The sequence below is a fragment of the Neophocaena asiaeorientalis genome, unplaced genomic scaffold, assembly GCF_003031525.2.
Source record: "Neophocaena asiaeorientalis asiaeorientalis breed wild unplaced genomic scaffold, Neophocaena_asiaeorientalis_V1.1 scaffold249, whole genome shotgun sequence".
Lineage (NCBI taxonomy): Eukaryota > Metazoa > Chordata > Mammalia > Artiodactyla > Phocoenidae > Neophocaena > Neophocaena asiaeorientalis.
The window spans coordinates 10,031,038-10,053,203 of NW_020172625.1; the positions used below are offsets into that span (position 1 = coordinate 10,031,038).

Consider the following 22,166-nt stretch of genomic DNA (forward strand, 5'->3'; position numbering starts at 1 on the left):
ACAATCTTGGAGAAGGTTCCATGTGCACTTGAGAAGAAACTGTAATCTGCTGTTTTTGGATGGAATGTCCTATAAATGTCAATTAAATCTATCTGGTTTATTGTGTCATTTAAAGCTTCTGTTTCCTTATTTTCTGTCTGGATGATCTGTCCATTGGTGTAAGTGAGGTGTTAAAGTCCCCAACTATTATTGTGTTACTGTCGATTTCCTCTTTTATAGCTGTTAGCATTTGCCTTATGTATTGAGGTGCTCCTATGTCGGGTGTATATATATTTATAATTGTTACATCTTCTTCTTGGATTGATCCCTTGATCATTATGTAGTGTCCTTCCTTGTCTCTTGTAACATTCTTTATTTTAAAGTCTGTTTCATCTGATATGAGTATTGCTACTCCAGCTTTCTTTTGATTTCCATTTGCATGGAATATCTTTTCCATCCCCGCACACTCAGTCTGTATGTGTCCCTCTGTCTGAAGTGGGTCTCCTATAGACAGCATATATAAGGGTCTTGTTTCAGCCAGCCTGTGTCTTCTGGTTGGAGCATTTAATCCATTCACTTTTAAGGTAATTATCAATATGTATGTTCCTGTTACCATTTTAATTGTTTTGGGTTTGTTTTTGTAGGTCCTCTTATTCTCTTTTGTTTCCCACTTAAAGAAGTTCCTTTAGCATTTGCTGTAGAGCTGGTTTGGTGGTGTTGAATTCTCTTAGCTTTTGCCTGTCTGTAAAGCTTTTGATTTCTCCATTGAATCTGAATGAGATCCTTGCTGGGTAGAGTAATCTTGGTTGTAGGTTCTTCCCTTTCATCACTTTAAATATATCGTGCCACTCCCTTCTGGCCTATAGGGTTTCTGCTGAGAAATCAGCTGTTAGCCTTATGGGAGTTCCCTTGTATGTTATTTTTCATTTTTCCCTTGTTGCTTTTAATAATTTTTCTTTGTCTCTAATTTTTGTCAGTTTGATTACTATGTGTCTCGGCATGTTTCTCCTTGGGTTTATCCTGCTTGGGACTCTCTGCGATTGCTGGACTGGGTGGCTATTTCCTTTCCCATGTTAGGGAAGTTTTCGACTATAATCTCTTCAAATATTTTCTCGGGTCCTTTCTCTCTCTCTTCTCCTTTTGGGACGCCTTTAATGTGAATGTTGGTGTGTTTAATGTTGTCCCAGAGGTCTCTTAGGCTGTCCTCATTTATTTTCATTCTTTTTTCTTTATTCTGTTCCTTGGCAGTGATTTCCATCATTCTGTCTTCCAGGTCACTTATCCGTTCTTCTGCCTCAGTTATTCTGCTATTGATTGTTTCTAGTGTATTTTTCATTTCAGTTATTGTTTTTTCATCTCTGTTTGTTCTTTAATTCTTCTAGGTCTTTGTTAAACATTTCTTCCATCTTCTCGACCTTTGCTTCCATTCTTTTTCTGAGGTCCTGGATCATCTTCACTATCATTATTCTGAATTCTTTTGCTGGAAGGTTGCCTATCTCCAGTTCATTTAGTTGATTTTCTGGGGTTTTATGTTGTTCTTTCATCTGGTACATAGTCCTCTGCCTTTTCATTTTGTCTCTCTTTCTGTGAATCTCATCATTTTTGACAGTAAAATATTTCAGTAAATCAATCAACACCATTGAAAATTATATGAAACAAAAATATTGCCAAACTGAAATAATGAGTATGAAAAGGAAATAGATAATAGCACTAGTGGTTCTTAAGTTTATTGACTGCTTATTCTGTATTAGACACCATATTAAGCACTTTATATATGTTATTCCCCTAAATACTTAAAGCAACCCTGAGTGTTGTATATCAATCATCATGGTGGAAGGAAAAGAAAAATCAAATGGGGAATGAAGAGAGTTTAATAAAGAATCTATTTATAAAAGTGTGGCCAGAATTCAGAAAATAAACAAACAATGATGAAGCACCCTGAAGACAGCAATATTGGGGAGGCATAGGGTAGGGCAGTTATGGAACCCAGAATGATCTACAGCTGTAAAGAGAGGGTCACTTGACACTTGTGGCTTTCAGAACAGACACAGTGTTTTAGTCTGTTCTGGCTATGTCACAAATATCACAGACTAAGTGGCTTATGAACAACAGAAATTTATTTCTCACAGTTCTGAAGGCTGGGAAAGCCAAGATCAAGGCACTAGCAGTGACTGGTGAGTGCCTACTTCCTAGCTGATAGACAGCCATCTTTTCACAGTGTCTTCACAATGGCAGAAGTGGGGAAGGAGCTCTCTGGTGTCTCTTTTATAAGGGCATTAATCTCATTCATGAGGACTCCACCCTCATGAATTAATCACCTCCCAAATGCTCCATCTCCTAAGTCTATCACACTAGGAGTTAGAATTTTAACATTTGAATTTGGGAAGGATACAAATGTTCAATCCATAGCATACAGCCACTGCCAAACCATGGCCCTGCAGGGAGGAAATCACAGGAATAAATGTCCAAGCCAACTCTCCTCCCACTGCTGATCAACTGGCAGTGCCTTCCAAAGGCCAATTCCTGGCAATTCACAGGAGGCCAGAGGGCAAAAAAGCTCACTGATGCAACCCATAAAGGTCACACTGCTTGGCACAGAGCAGGGTTGAGAAGGGTGGAGAGTGGATCTGGAGGGAGAAAGGAAGGACCTTTGGCATAGTTTATCTTCATTTTAAGGAAGGGAAAACTGAGGCTGAAAGGGATAAAGTAATGCCCAGCTAAACTAGAGAGAAAAGTAGAAGTTCCACAATTCAAAACATGCAGTCTGACTCTTTCATTCATTCATCCATCCATATCTCTGAAGTGCCAGGCACCCTACTAAGTTCTAGAGCTAGAGTATTAAATAAAACCCAGAGGCTATCCTGGCTGTAGCTTAGTTGAGTTGCAATAAATCATGGGGATAATGGTAATAACAAGAGCACATGGCCAGACACCATTCTAAATGTCTTCACATTAAATGCTCATGAAAACTCTATCCCCACTTTACACCCAAGGAAATAAAGACATGGAAAACTGTAAACTCTTGACCAAAGTTACAACCTAGTAAGTGGTGGAGCTAAGAATCAGTAAGAAGCCATCTGACTCCAGAGCCCACTTTTTTTTTTTTAACATCTTTATTTGAGTATAATTGCTTTACAATGGTGTGTTAGTTTCTGCTTTATAACAAAGTGAATCAGTTATACATATACATATATTCCCATATCTCTTCTCTCTTGCGTCTCCCTCCCTCCCACCCTCCACATCCCACCCCTCCAAACAGTCACAAACCACCGAGCTGATCTCACTGTGCTATGTGGTTGCTTCCCACTAGCTATCTATTTTACGTTTGGTAGTGTATATATGTCCATGCCACTCTCTCAATTCATCCCAGCTTACCCTTCCCACTCCCCATATCCTCAAGTCCATGCTCTAGTAGGTCTGTGTCTTTATTCCCGTCTTACCCCTATGTTTTTCATGACCTTTTTTTTTTCCTTAGATTCCAATTTGTATGGAAACAAAAAAGACCCCGAATAGCCAAAGCAATCTTGAGAACAAAAAATGGAGCTGAAGGAATCAGGTTCCCTGATTTCAGACCATACTGCAAAGCTACAGTAATCAAGACAGTATGGTACTGGCACAAAAACAGAAATATAGATCAATGGAACAGGATAGAAAGCCCAGAGATAAACCCACGCACCTGTGGTCAACTGATCTATGGCAAAGGAGGCAAGGATACACAATGGAGAAAAGACAATCCCTTCAATAAGTGGTGCTGGGAAAACTGGACAGGTACATGTAAAAGTATGAAATTAGAACACTCCTTAACACTATACACAAAAATAAAATCAAAATGGATTAAAGACCTAAATGTAAGGCCAGACACTATCAAACTCTTAGAGGAAAACATAGGCAGAACACTCTATGACATAAATCACAGCAAGATCCTGTTTGACCCACGTCCTAGAGAAATGGAGATAAAAACAAAAATAAACAACTGGGACCTAATGAAACTTAAAAGCTTTTGCACAGCAAAGGAAACCATAAACAAGACAGAGCCCACTCTTAACCTCCTGTTAACTTTCCTGTATCAGAGGTAAATGTTATCCCCCAATATTAGACTTCCCATCTTCATCAATAATAGAACACCCAAATTTTAGCTGGGCCCGTGAGGTTTCAGACTACATTTTCTAGTCTCCCTTATACACAGATATGACCAGTGACTGGTTCTGGACAGCAGGGCATAAATGGAATAAACATATACAACCTCCAGGAAAGGTCCTGCTTCTGTTTCTCTTCTTGCTGCATGGAATGTGGACATAATGACAGATTTCCAGCAGCCATATTGGGCCCTACACAAGGGATGGCAGAGCAAGAAGCTAGAAGCAGTAGGTCTCTGACAATTTATGGAAATTTCATACCAGTCCTGGCCTGCTATCCTCTAGACTTTTTACATAAAAGAATAAAACCTTATATGCAGAGCCACTGTTGATTTTTGGTTTCTGTTGCACATAGGCAAACCTAATCCTACACCATCTTAATGTAAAAAATCACTTTGTTCTAGAAATGTTCATAACCTGACATAGGGTGGATAATTTATAAAAGCACTTCCATATGTTTAAAAGTCTTTGGGGCTTTATATATATATCACAAACTGGAGATAGGCAATTTGATATGTGAGATAGCTAAATTAACACAGCACCAACTCACAGGCTAATCACTAAAATTTCCATTTAATTTGCATAATAATATCTACTTTGAGTCAAATGGTAATATAAAAGATATCTAATGTGTGTATAGGATGTGCACTTCATGATATCATTCTTTTCCCCATTTTCCTGAGTATCAATTTTTTTAAGTCCCAATTTCTAATCTTCCAAGATGAACTCTTCCTATATGTGCTACACTTAAGAAAACCCAGGAACTTCCCTGGTGACACAGTGGTTAGGAATCTGCCTGCCAATGCAGGGCACATGGGTTCGAGCCCTGGTCTGGGAAGATCCCACATGCCACAGAGCAACTAAGCCCGTGCACCACAACTACCGAAGCCTGTGCACCTAGAGCTCGTGCTCCACAACAAGAGAAGCCACTACAATGAGAAGCCCATGCAGCACAACGAAGAGTAGCCCCCCGCTCAACGCAACTAGAGAAAGCCCGCGTGCAGCAATGAAGAATCAACACAGCCAAAAATAAATAAATTTATTTTTAAAAAAAAGAAAACCCAGTAAACATATAACCTGGGTAACAGGTACAGGAAAAGAGCAAGTCACTTAGGGCTTCCCCTCAATTTCCACATTTGAGTGTAACCAGCCTCTTTGTGCTGAGGATGACTTGCCCCCTGGCAGAATCTCTCTTGGCAAGATTCATTTCAAATGATGCCCAATTGACATTTCTTTTTTGGCTTCCCTATAGGGTTCCCTGAAAGCATGCTCCTCTGACCCATACTGACAGAAGTGTAGGTAATTCTCAAGTCAAGTCTCCCCTCTGATGCCACAGGCTGCTTCAGGAACAAGTCAGATCCCAATCCACCTAGTCCCCTGACTTCAGGGGAACATTTATCAAATTGCCTGTCTGATAATGTTCAGGCCCCACACTATAGCTTGATGAGCAGGACATGCTTCCACCCCCAGCCAGTGGGGACAAGAGGGATGGGACCCAGCATGTACACCCCTCCAAATGACTCCCCCAAATTCCAAATACTCTCATCCAGGTCTCTTCAATTTCAACATTTTCTTTCTTTTTTCCTTTTTTTTTTAACCTTCAACGTGGATGAGAGATCAAGAGTTTCAAAACCAGTTACCGCCCAAATGCTCTGCATGTTCTCATTATGAAATGGAGAAGTTGGCATCTTTTATCTTAGATCTTCAGTCATAATTGAGGAAGAGTCTTATTTTATCCTGTTAAACAGCACTCCCCCTACCACTGCCAAAAAAGTCATCATCAAAAAGTAATACAGATACTTTGTTAAAAGTCTTTACCTTTAAAAATCATCCAAAAGGCTATTCTTATTTCTCAGCAGTAGTTTTGTCCTGTTTTCTGTTTTCGTGGCTCTACTTTCATGTCTAAGTGAACACAGTAGTACCACATACAGATTATTTAAAGGATCCAAGAGAAGCAGAGAGTCCCTCTTCCCATCATTATTTTGAACAACTGAGACTTACGGGGTGCAAAAAATAATTTCATTATTTTTCTTTACTGCCAGTTCCAGTTAGCCTTTACGGGATGGTTCTTTTCCTGCACCTAGAAGAGATAAATTATGGACAAGTGCCATATTTTCTTCTGGTCACTTTCAGATAACAAAACCACTGCTTGTCACAGAAGCAGTCTCAGTTAAGTAATTAATATTAGTAGACTAATCACAAGAGGGCCTTTTATTTGTCTAGTTGTCTGAGGGAAGGACGGAGCAGACTAAGCAAAGAAATAGAAAATCAGCTAACCCTCCTTCTACACACACATTCCTCTGCAGACTTCCCTGGCCTGGAGCAGACTCTAGCTGGAGGAGAAGAAAATCTTTAACCTTAAATAAAATTCATCATTTTGATGAGATATTTTAATTATTGAAATGTGACCAAAAGACTATTAATTATCTGAGAATGACCATAAAAATTATGGAAATTGCACAAGATCTTATCCAGGGGTAGAGAAAGAACTAATTCCACAAAGTAGGGTGAATAGACAACGGAGGCAAAGAATGTGTGTGTCTGTGTGTGTGTGTGTCTGTGTGTGTGTGTGTGTGTGTGTATGTCTATGTGTGTGTGTGATTGCACCTTTTGAGTGCCATTTGTTCAACCTAACAGTTATACCTGCTTGAGCAAACTGATATACATGAAATATTAAAATCTAGTTTCTCTAAAAGTTAAATTAGGGCATGATTATTGATATAGAGAAAGAGTTGCAAAGGAGGGTAATGGAATCAAAATGGCAGATGTCTCATTTCATTCATGTTCCAAATCCCTAGAAATGACAAAGAAGATACTTGATAGAATTAATAAGCCCATAGTTACAGCATAAGGAAAGTACACTCAAGTTGGCCAAAATTTATACAGAATTCCCAAAACAGGAAAGGCAGATGCAATTGTGCTGATATTGGAATAGACAATCCAAAGTAGATCCAGGAGAGAATGCTGGAACCTGTGGCATTAACTCCAAACTCAGAGATTATGGAGATAGGAAGCAAGAGGGAGCCCTGACTCAACAGCCCACTCTCCCTAAATATCTTCCTTTTCCCTGGTGTAAGTGATTCTCCTGCACTGACATTTAAAATTACTCCATTTACAACAATTTGATCCATATGCCTCTTTCAGGTACTTAGATCTGAATGCTAGAAGCATCTGTAAGATTGTAGTGCTCAAAATACTATTCTACTATGTTAGTCAAAGAAAAACATACCTGAACCAATTAAGTAAATGATAATTGAATTTCTCAGATCCATTATAATTATATCCCTTTTAGGGTCACTAATTTTTTTTTTTTAATTTTTCTTATTATTTTTAAACATCTTTATTGGAGTATAATTGCCTTACAGTGGTGTGTTAGTTTCTGCTTTATAACAAAGTGAATCAGCTATACATATACATATATCACCATATCCCCTCCCTCTTGTGTCTCCCTCCCACCCTCCCTATCCCACCCTTCTAGGTGGTCACAAAGCACGGAGCTGATCTCCCTGTGCTATGTGGCTGCTTCCCACTAGCTATCTATTTTTCCTTTTTTATTTTTTTAACATCTCTGTTGGAGTATAATTGCTTTACAATGGTGTGTTAGTTGCTGCTTTATAACAAAGTGAATCAGTTATACATATACATATGTTCCCATATCTCTTCCCTCTTGCGTCTCCCTCCCTCCCACCCCTCTAGGTGGACACAAAGCACCAAGCTGATCTCCCTGTGCTATGTGGCTGCTTCCCACTAGCTATCTATTTTACATTTGGTAGTGTATATATGTCAATGCCACTCTCACTTCGTCCCAGCTTACCCTTCCCCCTCCCCGTGTCCTCACATCCATTTTCTATGTCTGTGTCTATATTCCTGTCCTGCTAGGGTCACTAATTTTTAAATGTTGTATTTTCATCCACTAGAACAGCTCATATTTGAGACCTGCTTAGGTATTCATCTACTCATAAAATGAATGTTAGCACACATTTGTATACTTTTAGCACTCTTTTTTCATTTATTTGTCATTTTTAAGTCCAAAGTGACTGTGATGCTGTTAAAACTAATACTAGCCTAATTTGCTCATCAGTGTTGTCCTGTTAGTTCCAAAAATGCCTTGGCATTGATCCATTAGCTGTATAAGAAAAATCTGTTTAATGAAATTTCTCAAGTTCCTCTTTGTTCCTTTATATCTAAAATTTCTCACCTTCTATGACACAGCATCAAATCTGCCCTGTATTTAGTCCTTCTGAGTTTATGGGATTCAACATGCAGCACTTCCTCAGAAGTGGTCTTACGTAAGTCATTGTGACAGGGCCTGTGGTAGTGCCGTGAGGGTCCTTGGGTGAGGAACTTTACAAATGAAGAAACAATGATAGAAGTACTCTTGATCATTTATTTTGCATGGGACTCACTCTGTTATAGCTAAGTAGTACCTCAATAAAGTCCAAATAAAATACCGAAACGAAATATTGGAATTTAAAACACTATTTCCTATAATCACTTGGACGAATAAGACAATCAGAGAAACTCCAGTGGCTTGAATTAAATTACTGCTCTGCTGTGAATCCATGGCCCCACTCAGCCTCCTGAAGCCAGAGAGGCCACTGGGGTAGGAATTTGATTATGCCACTACTGAAACCTAGGTAGTATGTTTCCAGATTCCACCAACAGATGGCTCCTTTAAGCATTCACCTCAGGAGCTTCACGGTGGTCACCTCCACTAGGAAGCCATCTTTTTTTTTTTTGGCTGTACCACCGCTCAGCTTGTGGGATCTTAGTTCCTCAACCAGGGAGTGAACCCAGGTCCTCGGCAGTGAAAGCACAGAGTCCTAACCACTGGACCGCCAGGGAATTCCCTAGGAAGTCATCCTTGACCCTCCCATCAATCCATTTCAGTTCAAGTGCCCCTCACAGCATCCTTATTTCTCCATATCTTATCATCCATCATGCACACTGTCACTGTGGTTGTAGGTACCCATTAACCACATAAGCCTGTGAATTCCTGATGTACAGCGACCTTGCTTTGAATTATGTTTCTTACCCCAGCACTCAGCATGGTAACTTGGCATACATTTCTTATCCCAGCACTTAACAAAATAACAGGACCTCAACACATGTTTGTTAAATTCAGTCTTCTTTCCCTTCTTCCTTCCACAAATATTTATTGAGCACCAACTATGTGTCAGACACCATTCTGGGAACGGGAGATACAGCAGAGAACAAAACAGACCAAATGAAGCTTGTATCCTAGTAGGGGGAGAAAGACAATTAACAACTAAAAAGTCCAGTATGTCCAGTCATTGAAGTGTCATGAAGGAAACTAAAGTAAAGGAAAGGGATAGAGAGATGTGAACAGACTTCTATTTTACACACAAATGGGCAACTGGCTCATTGAACAAGTGGGACTTGTAAGTAGGTACAATTAGAAAACAAATTTATTCTTCTTCCATCGCTGCCCATTCATAGTTACTTGGAGGGGCTTATTCTTTTTTATGCTCTTTGATGAAATATAGGACAGGCTCCAGGACTTTTCTGGTCACTCTCAGATAATATATTGATAAAAACCTTCTTGCTACTTCTGTCTCAAGAAGAGCCTTTATGAGGTAAGTAAAATGCCCAGTCCCATGTACTAGCCAAAACTTCATTTAAAATGAAAGGTTCTCATTCCTCCACCTTGGGCATGTTTTAGTCTGGTCTGCTTCAGTTGGCTTCTTCCCAATTGTCCACGTTGGACTTCTTCCTTATACACCAACTCATTCTGGCTCCTTGAGTGTTTAAGATGAGGGTGATGGGACATGAGGAAGGAGAGAAGCAAATGCAGGAAAAGTGGACATGTAATCTTGTTTTGGTTTCCTCTGGGCGTGTCTGTGTCTGACCCTGTCTGGTACTGAAGGACGTTCAAAGCTGACTTTCTCAGGGTGTTCTAATAGAAGCTGAGAGCCTTTCTGGGAACATTCAATGGTATGTTCTGTGATGCAGGATGCCAATTTCTGCACTTAAATGTCCTGTCTTAGCCCATAGGAATACAGTCGATCCCTCTTCCATCCCTACATGAGGTGCTCTTGGGCAGGCTCTAAAATGGCTCCCTGTCATCTTTCTCTTTTACATGGCCCATATCTGATCCCCCAAAGCCACATCTGGGCCTGAATACTCACTTATCCTTGCCCCACCACTCATGTATATGTAGCTAGTTCCTCTCTTTCTGCTCTGCTGCTTCAGACAGATCACCAGAGCCTCTTATCTATAACTTCACGAGGAACCCAAGGGGGTTTGCAGATGAGACTTACAGCACACCTTTTTCAAAATCCTGTCTCTATTTTCAAACTGAATTTTGGCTTTGCTGAATGTTGGGAAGCAGACCCAAGTTTGGTTCAGTAACATTCCTATCTAATACACACTGTAAACCTGGTAGAGGAACGACAAGGTTTCAATGACTATGAACGAAAGTCATAAAGAAGGTAAATATTATTTGTACATTCTCTATTAAACTAAGGCTTAACTGCTACAATGCATGGAATATAAGGAATGAATATTTGAGGTTCCTACACCTCATATTTCACTTCATCTCACTTCCTCCCACAATCCAGAGACCAAGAAGATTTTCACTTATCAAAAATAAATGTTTTTAAGAGTCAAAGATGCTAAGTGCATGCCAGGCAATGCCTGCCTTGCCCAACTTGTTCTTGTCCTCACCATGCTCAAGAAAGCAAGGGTAAGCTGGGTTTGGGAGAGCAGGGCAGAGTGGTTATTTTCTGAGTTGGGCATTGGCCTCTAGAGCTCCATCAATGTGCTGGCTAATGACCAATTAGGCAGCCTGGTGCAAAGGCAACAGGGCAGGGTTGAAACTGAGGAAACCATCAGAATGCCCCTGAGATTTAAGCTGTGGGACAAGAGGAGAACAGAGCAGAGAGAAACAGAGACGCCAAGAGAGATTGTGTGTGTGTCAGACAGAGAGAAGAGAGAGAGAGACAGAGAGAATGCCTTGCTTTAGAGCCACCTTGGTTCCTGTAAGTGTCCTCGTTCCACATCCAGGCAGCCGTATTTTTATAATATATTCCCATTTTCAGGCTATCCTTATTGTTCTCTGTCTATGGTAAACTATAACAGAAAGGGAGGAAACAGCATGGACTCTGCTAAGCTAATTCATTCCCATCACCCTGGAGAACACAGAATTTTCTAGAACCATTCCCAAAGTAGAATTATGGATCTTCCTAGGCTTACCCTTTTTCAAAGTAGCCCAGCCTTTTGGGGGCAGAATATGATACACAAACACAGTCTTCTCAACACATTCACATCCATCCTTGTCAAATTACCAGCTCTTCAGGCCCCAAGGCCATCCTATAAGGTTGAATTGAATCTTCAACTAGTCCCAAAACTCTTGACATTGTAGGACACAATTTGGGACTCTTTAGGGAGTTGAGTTCCTGCACACTGATTGAGCAGACACCTAAATAGCCAAGGAGTAACCCACAGCAATTCAAATAGGAAGTACCTATGCAATGGATACTCCTTTTGTAACTTAGCTGTACAAATGTTATGAGAATAATAACAGCATGCTTAAATTACTCACAATTCCATCCCCTTAAGACAAGTACAAAAGACCTGAAACCCAAAGAGATGGGTTCAGATTCTCACTCTTCCACTCCCTGGCTGGGTGACTTTCAGTAAATCACCTAACCTCTAGGAGAGTCTCCCCAGTTGTAAAACAGAGATAATAATACCTACTTCACAGGGTGATGGTGAAGGTTAGAGGAGACATCTAGCAAGATGTTGCAGCTGCAGCAACAGCATCATAACAATAATAATAATTTCTTGAGTACTTTCTATGTGGTCTTGAGTTAAGCACTTTTTTGCTTTATTTTACTTAATTTTCCAATAACCTTAAGAAGTGCACCCATTTTACAGGTAAGGTCACTGAAGCACACAGTGGCTAGGTCACCTGCCTAAGTTACTAACACAGCTAAGAGGAGCACTGACAAAGTGCTCCTCCCTCTACTTTTTCATGTTTTACTAGGAGGAAGATTCCAGACTTAAAGAAATTAGTAGCTACTACTTACTGGGGGTTCGTTGGTTCCAAGTCGCCAATATGTTGAATTACACAGTTTTTTTACTTCTTCAGGACCCTCTATATCATAATCTTTGGGATAAGTTTCTCTGTCACGGTGCCTTAAGAAAAAAATTAGAATCTGTTAAGGGATAAAGCTTATTTATCAGGTATTGCATTTGAACGTTGTAAAAATTATGCAATGAAAATTTACTGTATTTGTGACCTTGTTCTAATAATAAATTTACTGGATTTGGGACATGTATTTCCCATCTCTTTTCAAGTAATGCTGAGGCTACTTCCTAAAAACAATTTAGCACATGTGATAAAACTAATAGTATCACGAAAACAATACTTATCCAACACAGTAATTATTCAGTGACTCCAATGAAGTGAATCTTATTTAATAATGTAGATTCGTTACTGAAATAAATTCTAAAATAAGACATGTAGTATATTAGAAAGGCAACTTACCACTTTAGAAATTTTTCTACCATGAATTTTAATTACAATTTTTTTTCAAAACGAGAGCAAAATATTTACTCATATGGATTTATAACAGTGCTTCCTGCTCCGAAAGAGGGTCTAAAGGAAAAACAGTTCTTAAAACATGTAGAAGAAAGAGGAAAAAAATATTCCGAACGTCTTGACTGAAAGGGTAGTTGGATAATAATAAAGGAGGGATTTGGGGATAGGAAAGGAAAAAGGAGGTGAAGTGGCCCACAACCGAAGTATCTATTTTCGGAATAAATTCTAAAATAAATTCTAAAATAAGACATATCTAAAATAAGACATATGTGTAATAATATTGTGTCTATCTAAAATATGCTTTGTTGGGTATTCTTAAATACCAGACAAATCCACATGCTCTCAACTTCTCTGGCCTCCTCCATCTTCAGTCCATGAACTATTCATCTACTGTGGGAGAGGGCAGCCCAGCTCTTCATCTGTTCTTCCAAATCTATGGTGTAATCCTAAAACCTAAGCTTTTGAACTCCAAAGCCAAGAATTTGGCTCTTTTGCTGCCTGCTGGGTCATTCTTCCCTGAGGTAATAAAACCAGAACACCTCCCTAGGAGCATAGGAACAAAGGGGCAAAGCACCAGTTAACATTTCAATGTATTATTTCCAGGGCCCCCCTCTTTTTTTTTTTTTTTTTTAAACATCTTTATTGGAGTATAATTGCTTTACAGTGGTGTGTTAGTTTCTGCTGTATAACAAAGTGAATCAGCTGTACATATACATATATCCCCATATCTCCTCTCTCTTGAGTCTCCCTCCCACCCACCCTATCCCACCCCTCTAGGTGGTCACAAAGCACCGAGCTGATCTCCCTGGGCTATGCGGCTGCTTCCCACTAGTTATCTATTTTACATTTGGTAGTGTATATATGTTCATGCTACTCCCCCACCTCTTTTTTAGGCACTGTAGGCACAGTGCCCAGGGCTTGTGATACTTTTAGGGGCCCAGGAGAGTGTTTTAATCATTTTTAAATCAGAAAAAAAAAGAATATAATCCAGTTTGAATTATATCCATCTTTATACCAAAGCAGTCATAAACTATCATTTTAAACTTTTTTTATTGGAGGAATTGGAGGCAAAGGTAATTAGTGTCCATGAAAGTTAGAATGCAGCCTGATTATCCCATCATGTATTTTAAGTTGTATTATAACTAGATTATTACAAAAAATTCAGTTATGTTCCTTTTCTTACCGCAATCTCAGATAACAGCCAAAAGCCCAGCATTAAAACATGAATCTATAATGAAACTTTGGAGGACTGAGCTAATGCAGTTGGCATTCCCTAATGCCTGCTAGCTGCCCACAAATGATGTGCCCACAGCCTGCAGGCTCTGAGAGATACACAGCTGAAGACCTGTCCCTACTTCACAGAGGCTGCCAGCCTAGCAAAAATAAACATACATGTTTAAAAAATTATAAAATATATAAAAAATGTTAAAATATAAAATATATATTTACTATATCCTAAATATGTATTTGCTACATATAATAACAGTAAAAATGATTAGTGTATTATGAAGGAAACGGGAGGGCTAATTATTCCCTGACTTTATTATGTCAGTTGAACATTGGCTTGTGCCTCAGTTTCCCCGAGATGAACTGAGAATCATCCATTGAGGACAAATCAATTGATTGAGAGTCTCAAGTGAAAAGTGACATAAAAATGCAAATATTATTATATGTAATAATATTGTGTCTATCTAAAATATGCTTTGTGGGGTACTCTTAAATTCTTTGTCAATACCAATTAAGTTTTATAGCATCTTTGTAAGACAAATATATATATATACATAAAAATAAAAATAGGTGTTTTATATATATATATATATATATATATATACATTTTATATAGCCTTGTTTGCCTTGCTACCTGCATTTATTTATGGTTGCCATGACTTCTCATTTACTGCAATAAAAATTCTTTATGGGAAAATAATGAATATAATCATATAAAATTTACAATGTCTCTAGAACAGTAACTTTCAAACTTAGTGATAACAGACCCTACCTATATACCATTACAATCCACCCTGAGAGTTTGCCAGTGTCTGGAGACATTTTTAGTTGTTGCATCTGGGTGGGGTGGGTTGTTGCTGGCATCTAGTGGGTGGAGGCCAGCAATGCTGCTAAACATCCTACAGTGCACAGGACAGCCCACCACAACAAAGAAATATCTGATCCAAAATGTCAAAAGTACCAAGGTTGAGAAAGCTCTAGAGAATGACTGTGTACCAGATTTTTAGATCAGTGGTCCCCAAACCTTAGCATTTCATGGAGTAGCAAAACTTTACACTCAAATTTGTAAAACCAACCTAAAATTGCCAACATTTTGTCTTGACAGGAACATTAAAAATAAAATAACTATCTATCACCTTTAATAAGGAGACTTTTAACACCAAAGATAAGTAAAAACAATCTTAGAGTCTTTTAAGCTGAATAAATTTAGCTATATGAAAACCTTGCTACACTGTTATGCTGTCTTTACAGTTTGTACATCACTTTGGATTAGTAAAAAAAGTCATTATTGACCAGCACTGGTCTAGTCTACAGACTGGATCTGCAGATATTAATTTTCCCCAGACATGAATTTGACAGCAGCAGTCAGTTCAAGGCTAAAGCAGCTTGAATATAGGTATTCTGTGCTACTAACTGAAGAGAGAGCTGTGTTTTTGATGTCAGGTGTGCAGACACAGGCTGACATTCTTGCTGGGAGGAGAGCCTCCAGGGCCTCCTACCAGCAAGGCCAGAATCTTCCTTGACAATCAGCCTTGCTTCTGCTGAGGACTTTGCTCTATCAAGCCCAAAGCTAAATGCTGTGGCTATTTCTTTATATGAGAAATCTTTACGTAAGACATCCTTAATTACAAGAAAGGAAATTTGCTTTCTCTACCCTACTGTGGGAGAAATAGTATGAATATGAAGAATTACAAATGGGGCAAAGGCTGACAGGACAGGATCAGACCTGTCAACTGTATAAAAAGGAGCTTGGAACCAGGACCCTGCTGTCAAAAATGCCACTTGGACTGATTCAGAGAGGATTAAGGTCAATAGAATCTAGTAGGGCAAAGATAGCATGAGCAGGTCCCATTCTAGACAACTCCCCACCACCCATCCTACAATCACCTGAACACTCTAGATCCTGAATTTCCTGTCTTCTCCAGCCTAACATAGTCCCACGTAAAGCCTTGTGAAAAGCACTTTCTGGATCTGTATCTGGGGTCCTTTGGGAGCTTGAGTTTCCTACCATAAGAGTTGGATGATTTCACATCAAATCAAATCTGTAAGTTCCCCTTGACTGAATACATATAAATCCTTAAGTGAGTTGCAGGACTAAACAAACAACTCCAGAGCATACTCAGATAGGGATCTGCAGCTCCCCTCAGGCTGCCCTAAGCCATCGTGGTCCAGTTCCCAGAGGAGGACAGGTGGGGTTAGACCACAGGATTATCCTTGCAGAAGAGGAGACCAAGCTACTCTCTACAGTTTCTGTGGTCCCATGACTAAGTGGGGGAAGCAAAGTGGGGATTTGCAAAGAAACCATTATCTTTATCACTTCTCCACCTTTCACATTTTAAAATAATTGTCCATTAATGAATCTTCCTTTTCATTAGACTAAGAACATTTAGACACAGGGATCACTTTTTATTCATCTTTGTGATCTCAGTGCCTAACAAAGACTAACACGTTGTAAATACTCATTAAATCTTAAATGATTGATTGATTGAATTTCTTACGTTTTGTTACTGTCACCTTAATATAAATGCTGAAAGTAATGGCTTTCAAACGTGTCCATAAAAATAAAGAGTATCCCAGCGTACTCTACAAAAGCACACATAAAAAAGGAGTGATTATGCATATAGAGATGCTAGTTCTTTGCAACAAAAACTTGTCTCTAGAGGAATTATAAATCTGCTTGCTGAATGGGAAAACTCTCAGCATACATAAGCATGACACTGATTGCAAAGCGGGTGTGGATCCGAGCAATATCTGATATGTGAACAATGAAAATCGAGCTGAATTCTGGTTTCTGGTTACTTGACAAGAGACACATTTTCTTTGTGAATTTCAAAGATGTTAAAATTATGTTTAGTTGGGCTTCCCTGGTGGCGCAGTGGTTGAGAGTCTGCCTACCGATGCAGGGGACACGGGTTTGTGTCCCGGTCTGGGAAGATCCCACATGCCGCAGAGCGGCTGGGCCCGTGAGCCATGGCCGCTGAGCCTGTGCGTCCGGAGCCTGTGCTCCGCAACAGGAGAGGCCACAACAGTGAGAAGCACGCGTACCGCAAAAAAAAAAAAATTATGTTTAGTTAAGACTCCAGCTGGCAGAATATATTAATTTTAAATTTTAAATTTTAGAATTATTAATGTAGTTCACAACTACTGTGTCAGCTATTGTTATTTTCTGATGTATATCTAAGCCAAATGAGAAGAGAAAGATACCTTTTCCATTAGGTTTTATAATCGTCTGCTATCTAGGACTTTAAGAGAAAATTACCCCAGAGAGTCAGCTATATTTCCTGACACATTAGAAGCATTAAAACCAATAGAATCAAAGACTACAAAGAAATATTTGACAATCCTCTTTAAAAATTTCACAGGCAAATGATTTATATGCCAAGATAGTGCTATTTGGCGGCACATTTATCAAACTGACAAATGAAGACTTTTGGATGTATTTGGAAGAGTCATAAAGAAAATCTTACGTCCTTGGGAGAAATGGTGACATTTCAGACTTATGAAGAGGGACACTGTTTTTCAATGTGTCTCATGCTGTATGCAATTTGTGCATCTACAACTATGAAACCACACAATTTGAAACCTAAACTGCACTCAAAAGAAAAATATTTGACCGAGACAGGTAAGTGAAGTTATTTTCTTCACTCAACATATATTGAATGGCATGTAAATAAGACCCATCATTATTATGAATTTTTTTCATAAGAAACTCTTCAAAAACAGGAAGCCCTATGGAGAATATTGGGAGTAAACAAGAGGAATACAGCATGGGAGCCTGTCTATCTTAACAGTTGAAACGTTAAATAAATGTTGTCAGTATGATTAACTGCCAAACACATGACTTTGAAAACAGCTGGAGGAACATGTATTAAATGGGGTGACACTATAATTGATTATTCCACCTGGGACACTGTGAGAGGGGAATTAGGTAATAGGTACACTGGGAGTGGTGAAACCAGGATTGTCCTGGTCAAATCAGGATTGGGACATTCTGTTACCTTATGTTTTGATTACTGGATCTCAATTATCTTAAGATCCTAGGAAACTTCTTATGGTTCCTTTGATCTCCACTCCAGAAACAGCTTACATTGGCCGGCCATAGACACTCTGGGTGGTGGAACAGTAGGACTAAAAAGAGACCGAGTTTTTAAAGTGTATTATATAACAGTAATTACTGTTATCCAAAGAACACCTTGACAGTATATTGGCATGAATGGCATGGAGACCAATTTGGCCCCTGCAAAACAAGAAACAAATGTCTGATTACCTGCATAAACTCCTATCCCTATAGTCTTAATATTACCAGCTTAGATAATTTGAATTAATTACTCTAGAATAACATCAAATGATTATATTATGTGAGCTTAAGGACCATTTTAATGCACATTTCCATGAATCCATGAGCAATGCATACTGAGTAGATAATACAAGGTTCTGTAGTTTCAAAGCAATTCATTTCATTCACACTAGAAACAAATGAAAAAGCCTTTCTTCATAAATAGTATCTATAGTTAAAACAGTCTTCCATTATGAACATAGCTACACAAATGAGCACTTTTTCCATTTCTTCCTAGAAATCATTCAAAAGCAGCAAAGGAAATGGAAAAATTAAAAGAAAACTAATTTTTAGCGAAGTTATTGTATAATCCCTAGATTACATCATGTGCAAGGGTTACTTTAAGCAGCCAAAATCCAGCTGAAGACAAGTGGAAGAAGCAGAGACAAGAAAGAGGATATAGGAAGAAATCTCAGTAGTGAGATTGCCCAGAAGCAGGAGCTCCCAGAGCACCAGCCAAACTACATTCCCATAGTTATGCAGATAAACTCTTTCACTGAAAACAATGGAAAATGCTAGAATATATATATATATATATACATTTTGACACATTAAAAGTATTTAAGAGCTGAAAATCCAGTGGGGAATTTCCAGGCCAATTTTTGGATGAAAGCCTGTAACCAAAGGGGTAAATAGAACTTTAAACACCAAATCTGCTGATGCCCTTGGGATATTTGCTAATGTTGCACAGGGGCAATGGCTTCAGGGGCTAGAGGGACTGAAGTCTAGCCCTGGAGCTAACCTAGGAGGGGAGTTTTACAAGGAAGTCTTCCATATGTGGTAGATATTATGCTTGCCAATACAATTTCTCCTTTTTACTGGGAATATAAGAGGTTAAATTCCCAGCTCCCTTGCATTTAGTGAAGCCATGTGACTAGCTCTGGCCAACAAAATAAAAATGAGCAGAAATGAAATATGTCATTTCTGGGCTAAGACAGTGAAAGCTCTTATGTAATTCTCAACTCTTTTTTTCCCCTGCCAGAGCAATTGATGACTTTCTAGATGGTGGAGCCTCAATCAACCCGAGTCCCAGAGTATCTATGTGGAGGAGTGCCTATCCTCCACCAAAAACCTAAAGCAGACTCTGTGTGAGCAGGAAGCAAATCTTTATGTGTTAGGCCACTGAGATTTTTGGAGCTGTTTGTTAACATAGATTAAGCCTAGCCTATTCTAACACAAAAATAAGTACCAGAAGTGGGGTAGGTGTTATTATAGCAAAAATCTAAAATACATGGCACTGGCTAAAGACCAGGCAAAGACAATAGGAAGCTGGTATCAGAGGCTGGAGAGGTCAAACATTTGATAGCCTCAGTAGGTTAAGAGTCAAACCAGGTACCTAGTGAGACTGGGAAAGAGACTGGAAGACAGTTGTTAGTTCTTCATGCAAATAGCTACTGATAATTGGTTTTGCCAAAGTATTTTAAAAAAAGAGAGAGATAAATTCAGGAAATTGTCTTGCTTACAAGAAGATAGAAGGAAATGAGATATTCCAGAAATTTTGAGCCTTGAAGTGTTAAAAGGGCCAACAACTTTTAGATCTCAAACAGAGAGATCTCAAAAAGAGAGAAAACTGAAAAAGACTTTTTCAAGACAAAGTTCCATTAAAGCTTTGCCTGGCAGCAAAGTTCATCCTATTGTTAGACCCTCCCAGTGAGTTAAGTTGCATTGGAGCAAGCATATGCTTAAGGAGAGAGTCAGAAAAAAATTCCCAGGGTTTCTGATTTCTGTAACTACAATAGTATCAAAGTGACAGTCAAGGTATTACAAGGATAAAAAGTAAAGAAATATAGCAAGTCTGAGGACTTTATCTAGAAAGAATTGAGAATGAGGTTACCAGCAGCTGGAACTAACTGGATTCAAACATGTAAGAAACTTCCTAAGCTTTAAAGAATTGTACTTCCAAGTAAGCCAGGGGTTTGCATTTAAAAATCCTTTAACTGTTCAATACTTAAAATAACTTTTGGCCCCCAAACTTCTGGGAACAAAAGGTGAACTGAAAAAGCAAAACAACCCATAGAAGGGCATATACTACAACATTCATTGCAGGTGTGGTCAAAGAGAATATTGGAAAAGAAAAGATGATACACAGGGCAGAGCCGAGGGCCATAAAGAACAATGGGAAAAGTATGCTGCCAGAAAACAGAATCAGGGTCTAAGCAAAGAACATTTCTGACACCAATGCAGGACTCCCTAACAATGTCTGCCTGACAGGATTTAAGGACCATAGACAAATGACTGCCCTTTCCATCCTTCCTCTTTCTGAATCAGAGTGCTTATTAGAGTTATCTTGTCTCTGTCCTGCCACTTTATATTGGTTATATGGAGACCAAGCAGAAAAATTTTCTGCTTTATAGATTTTTGAACCAAGTAGAGCCACACTAGACTTGGTAGAAAAACAATAGCATAACATATGGAGATCTTGGACTTCTGACCTATGACTAGATAGAATTTGGGTCAGTTTCCTTGGGTAAATGGGTAAACATAATTGGTCTGCATGTGGAAAGAGTAAAACCAATATTTGGTGACCTGCCTAAAGAAAACAACTTCAAGTGCACGTGGAACTTTCATAAAAATTAAGAAAAACTATTTCAATATGTTTGAAAGATATAAATGGTAATACAATAAAACTAGAAATTCATAACACATTTAAAAAGAGATCCTTCTTCAATCTGGAAATATGTAAGCATTTTATCAAACAACTCTTTAATCAAAGATCAATACAAATTGTTGAATTTCTCAAAAATACCAATAAATAGAAATACCACTTATAAGAATCCATAGGATATAGCTAAAGTAGAACCCAGAGAAAAATTCAAGTTTTAAGTACTTATATCAATAGAACAGAAACAATGAAAATAAATAAGTGAAATATCTAATTCAAAAATATTAAAAAGCACAAGTAAGCCAAAAGAAATCAGAATGATAGAATAATTCAAAATAAAAGCAAAATTAAATAAGTTAGAAAACAGAATAAACGAATAAGTAAGCAAAATAGACAAACTCCTATCTAAAAAATCAAGGAAAAGGGCAGGGGGAGATACAAACAGAATAATATTCCATACATAGGAACATATATTATATGACTCCATTCATATGAAATGTCCAGAATAGGCCAATCTGTAGAGACAGGAAGTAGATTAGTGGTTGTCTAGGGCTCGAGGGCAAAGGGAGGAGGATTTCTTTTAAGGTTAATAAAACTGTTCTAAAATCAATTGTGTTGATGGATGTACAACTCCATGAATATACTAAAAGCCTTTGAATTACACACTTTAAAAGGGTGATAGTATAGAATGTAAACTATATCTTAATAAAAATAGGATATAACCATCAAAAGAAGAAAACATTTTAAATCATTAAAGACTACTTTCCATAACTCGATGCAAATATATTTGGAAAACTAGACAGCACACATAACTTTCTAAAAAAAACAATTTACAAGTGTTCTCAGTAGAGACAAAAAGTCTAAACACACAATTTCCAAAGAAGAAATAGAGAAGCTGTCAAAGGAAAAAAGAGCTACCGCCTGAAACAGTACTAGGCCCAGATGGTTTTACTGTGGGAGGAAATTTCTTATCTGTGCCTGAATGTCTAGCAGGACATTTGAACTGCCTTGAGCTGCTCACTTGTCAGAGGTACACAGGCATTGGTGGCGTCAATAACACTTATAATAAATCACATTACATTCACTATACTCACTTTGACATAAGTGTAAACCAACCTGAAGTGGTCTTTCCCAACTATTTATATTTATTACAGGATTGTTTTAAAATACCAAAAAATTCCTGTAAGTAAAATGTAATTTATCTAGATGAAATTCTTCTAATTCATACAACACACATACTTATTATTTTAAGGTCTAGGTAGAAGCCCACAATATCTTAACCTCTAGATTGCCTGCAATGAAAATTTGGTTGCTTTGTTG

At 38.4% G+C, this 22,166-nt stretch overlaps 1 protein-coding gene across 6 annotated transcripts in view; it reads right to left on the reverse strand.

Annotated features, from left to right (window-relative positions):
* Positions 1-22,166, reverse strand: part of CFAP95 (cilia and flagella associated protein 95) — a 111,024-nt gene that overhangs the window by 49,349 nt on the left and 39,509 nt on the right. For 4 of the 6 annotated variants that reach the window (XM_024738963.1, XM_024738961.1, XM_024738960.1 and 1 more), the window contains exon 2: positions 12,167-12,275. The exons of the other annotated variants lie outside the window; for them this stretch is intronic. Coding sequence is in view for 3 of the 4 variants with exons in the window: in XM_024738961.1 (XP_024594729.1) it covers positions 12,167-12,275 (109 nt within the window). In the remaining variant the exon portion in view is untranslated. The remainder of the gene's footprint in view (positions 1-12,166; positions 12,276-22,166) is intronic. 6 annotated transcript variants of the gene reach the window in all.